The 3,861-nt window shown below is 42.9% G+C and overlaps 1 protein-coding gene across 1 annotated transcript; it reads right to left on the bottom strand.

The window, feature by feature from the left end:
• Positions 1-2,041: 2,041 nt before the first annotated feature.
• On the bottom strand, positions 2,042-3,509 carry LOC107492423 (uncharacterized). The gene is made up of 2 exons (XM_016113444.1): positions 3,483-3,509; positions 2,042-2,881 (listed from the first exon to the last, which is right to left on the bottom strand). The coding sequence occupies exons 1-2, from the start codon at positions 3,507-3,509 to the stop codon at positions 2,042-2,044; spliced, it is 867 nt and encodes a 288-aa protein (XP_015968930.1).
• Between the last annotated feature and the right edge of the window lie 352 nt (positions 3,510-3,861).

Here is a 3,861-nt window from a genome sequence, read left to right on the forward strand (position 1 = left end):
AGCTTGCCATGGAAAGGAATAAGAAGGATTGGATGAAGACAGTAGGAAAGCAGAGAGACGGAAGGGAAGGCATCTTCATGCGCTTATCTGAAGTTCCTACCAATGAATTACATAAGTATCTCTATCTTTACCTTTGTGTTATTTTCGTTCATCACCATATCCATTTGAGTTTGCCTGACTAAGATTTACAAGATGACCATAGCTTGCTTCATACTAACAATCTCCGTGGGATCGACCCTTACTCGCGTAAGGTTTATTACTTGGACGACCCAGTGCACTTGCTGGTTAGTTGTGCGAAGTTGTGTAATGCCATGGTATTGAACACCAAGTTTTTGGGGTTCATGTCCGGGGATTATGAGAGTTGTGAAAAGTATTGTTCACAATTTCGCGCACCATTGCCACCCACTATCAGGTGTCTCTAGTGCTGTCTTGATGCCGTTGTGCCTGTCAGAAATCACCAGAATGCCCATTTGTGGCGTCACATGTCTTCTGAGGTTGGTCAGAAAGTATGACCAAGACTCTGTATTTTCTCCCTCCACAAGTGCAAAGGCAATAGGCAGGATGATAAGAATTATGTTGGGCATTAAGGGTTTAATACATTCAAAGTAATAAAATCCTAATGGAAGGGGGACAAGAAAAGAATGACATCAAGAAGAGGAATTTATTGGCATAAAGAGACACAGCGAAAACATAAAAGATAGATAAAGGGGTTTTCCTACTAGACCTCTAAGATACCTGTTCTTAGCAACCTAGGTCACTGGAAAGGATTCCCTACTAGACCTTCAAAGAACTTGTCCTTGACAACCTAGATCAGAGGGACGAAAACTGAAAGAAACCACCACGCAGATCACTTTAGTGTTGGATCCTTTAATCTTCCTCATGCAACAAGCGAAGCAAATCACTCACCTCACTTTTCACACAATAAATGTGCTTAAAAGAAACTGAAATTTATTCATCAAAGTTGTGTAAATTGTCTCACCAGAAGGTGTTTAAATAGACCCCAAATAAACTAGCTAAAAGATAAGATAAGATAACTAATTTAAATCAGATTTAATCTTATTGGATGAGATCAAATTTGATTTAAATTTTCAAAATCCTAAAGATATGATAACTAATTTAAATCAGATTTGATCTTATTAAATTAGATCAGATTTGATTTAAATTTAAAATCCCTAAAAATACTACTAAGCATAGCAGATTTAAAACAAGTCTTCTAACAAACTTTGACCATATAACGAACTAAAACAAAAGTCTAGAATTTCGAAATTTAAAGATAAATTATGCCTTCCACTGAATTCGGAAAGCATTATTGGTCTTCTTGCTGTCCTGACTTAGTCCAATGGGCCTTGCCCATTCTTCCTTAGTTAGAACTTAATGTAACTCCATATGCATAAGTGCTGCCAGGTTTCCAAAGCTCTCCTTGAGCTTCTTTGCACGTGCTCTAGTGATGGGGCCCTTTGGAAGTGTAAAATTCCCATTCTGCCCTTTTGTCTTAAAATGCCCCTGTTGTCTTTCCGAGCATGTATCACATGATGTTCAAGTTTCCATCTTGAGCAATTGCTAACAACAAGGTCCCTCCGTACTTACCATACAAGTGAGTACCATCGATGCTGACTAGAGGTTTATAGTATCAAAATGCCTCAATACATGGAGGAAATGTCCAGAAAAGACGGTGAAAGTAGACAGTCGATTCATCAACCTGATCACCCACTCTAACCAGAGTGGTCTTCAGAAGAGCTATCGTGCCATCCATGGTGGACTTCACCCTAAGGATCCACCGGGACAACTCGCCATATGACTCTTCCCAGTCCCCGTAGATCTATGCTACTGCCTTCTGCTTCGCCATCCAAACCTTCCTAAAACTAGGCCTGAAACTATAGGTAGCCTCATTTGCTTCCTGCAACACCTTAATCATAACCGACGCATCCGCTCTGACCAATGGAAAGATCCTCGCATAGATGAGATGATAATCAAGTTGTCTGTCGTCTCTCGATATGGATGTGGCCAAACATGTGTGCGGTCTGTTGTACCTCCTAACTTCCTACGTGTTCTTCCGCTGCCACAGTGCGATACGGATCATCCACGTGCACCCTTTTCTAAACTCCTTACACTTCCCTTGGTATTTCAGATGGTCCAATTCCATCACCCTATACTGAACTCCAGGCCGGATGCTGTAATCCTTCACACTCAGCACGGCTTCTTCCTTGCTTTGGAAAGATTGACCAAGGCGAAATTCCACCAGACCGGTTATATCATGTAGACCTTGACCCACATACGTCTCCCTCATCTCTCGCTGTTTGCCAATGGCTCCCAAGTTCAACGCTGACAAGTGTAGAGGATATTGCTGTGTACCGGAACCCGATGCTCCTTGGTGTGTATGTGTGGTGCTCGGAATATCCTCCTCACTGTCCCCAACAATATCGACCGGCTCATCCGTTGAATCATCATCTCGCATGGCATTTTTAACACGATCTGGTCCAACCTCATAGTCAAAATCGGGGACACCAACTGGCACACTAGCAGTACCAATCGCAACACATGGAGGATTGTGGATCGGACCGGAAGGTGCGACCACTGGCATTGACGTGGAGGCACCACCCATCGTTGTTGACTGAGGATTTGGCGCAGATGCCCCAGAGCTGTCAACGCCATCCTCTAACTTCGCAAACAACTCCGGTATTCTGACCTCCAGAAAACTTCGCCGATAGTGAAACAATACCTCCAAGTCTTCATCGGACCCAATGACAAATGTTTCATACTTCACACCAGCGGCCACAACGGCAATGGAAATCTTGTAGAACAATTTTTTAATCCAATTGGTCCCGCACACACCAAGCTTCTGTAATATTCTCTGCTTTATCTCGGCCAACGTACTCGACAACTGAATAAAAACACTAAGGGGTTCCTATCTGTGAATTTAACCCCGTGCCTTTTACTTTTTTTTTCCCAGAGCAATGCACCAAAGCCACAAAACACTCCTCCCCATCCATTTGTGAGAAATGAGAGTCTTCTCAACTCAATAATGCTTGGAGGGGTATTTATAGGCAACCAGCCTCGATGCACACTCCATGTAAACTGCTACTACCTCTAACGGTTTACGTTGCTTGCTTCCAATGCGTAAACCGCTAGTGCCTGTAGCAGTTTATGGCCAAATCCTCCTGCACAGAAACCACTACTATCGGTAGCAGTTTTTGTTTAAACGCCCTTGCTCGTAAACCGCAACTGCTAGTAGCGATTTACATTATACCCTAATTCGCTGTTAGCAGTAGCAATTTCTATAGATTCGTCCAAAAAATGCAATTGCGTCTACGTTTGTGAAATTGTGTAATCAGGTAAATTTGAGGGGCATTTTATTTATTTAGGAAAATTTCCTAGAAATAATTAACTTTTATGCTTGCTATTTAAAAATAATAGGGTAAATACCCTTTCTGGTCCCTGAACATTTTAAAGTGGGACATATCGCACATTTATCATCCAGAAACCTCAACCCGATCCTCAACCAACGACATAAGTGAACGAATCGACCTCTGTGACTGGTTGCTAACAGGTTGCCTGGATGACGTGTCAGGTGGAGGCTGAGGTGGCAACTGAATGTGCCACGTGTAAGTAGAAGTTGTTGCAGGGACTCAAAACCCCCTCCCTGCAACTCAAACGGCGTCGTTGCATTGGGTTAATATTCTCCCATTCTTGAATGATTGAAAATGTTTAGGGTTTGCATCTTCTGGCTATGTGAGAGGACCTGCAACAGTGGGCATGGCAACTACAAATTCCGGTGCTTCATTCAGTCGCGAGAAAAGATGCGGTGGGGGTGACGAGAGTTGGGGGAGTGGAATGAGTGCCGATGGAAGTATTCTAGAAGGA

This window comes from Arachis duranensis, chromosome 6, assembly GCF_000817695.3.
Source record: "Arachis duranensis cultivar V14167 chromosome 6, aradu.V14167.gnm2.J7QH, whole genome shotgun sequence".
Taxonomy (NCBI): domain Eukaryota; kingdom Viridiplantae; phylum Streptophyta; class Magnoliopsida; order Fabales; family Fabaceae; genus Arachis; species Arachis duranensis.

Coding starts and splice junctions, on each gene's coding strand:
- LOC107492423 (XM_016113444.1), bottom strand. CDS start 3,509: ATGTCGTTGGTTGAGGATCGGGTTGAG. Junction 2,882..3,482: donor TGGTTGAGGATCGGGTTGAG/GTTTCTGGATGA, acceptor GTTTTTATTCAG/TTGTCGAGTACGTTGGCCGA.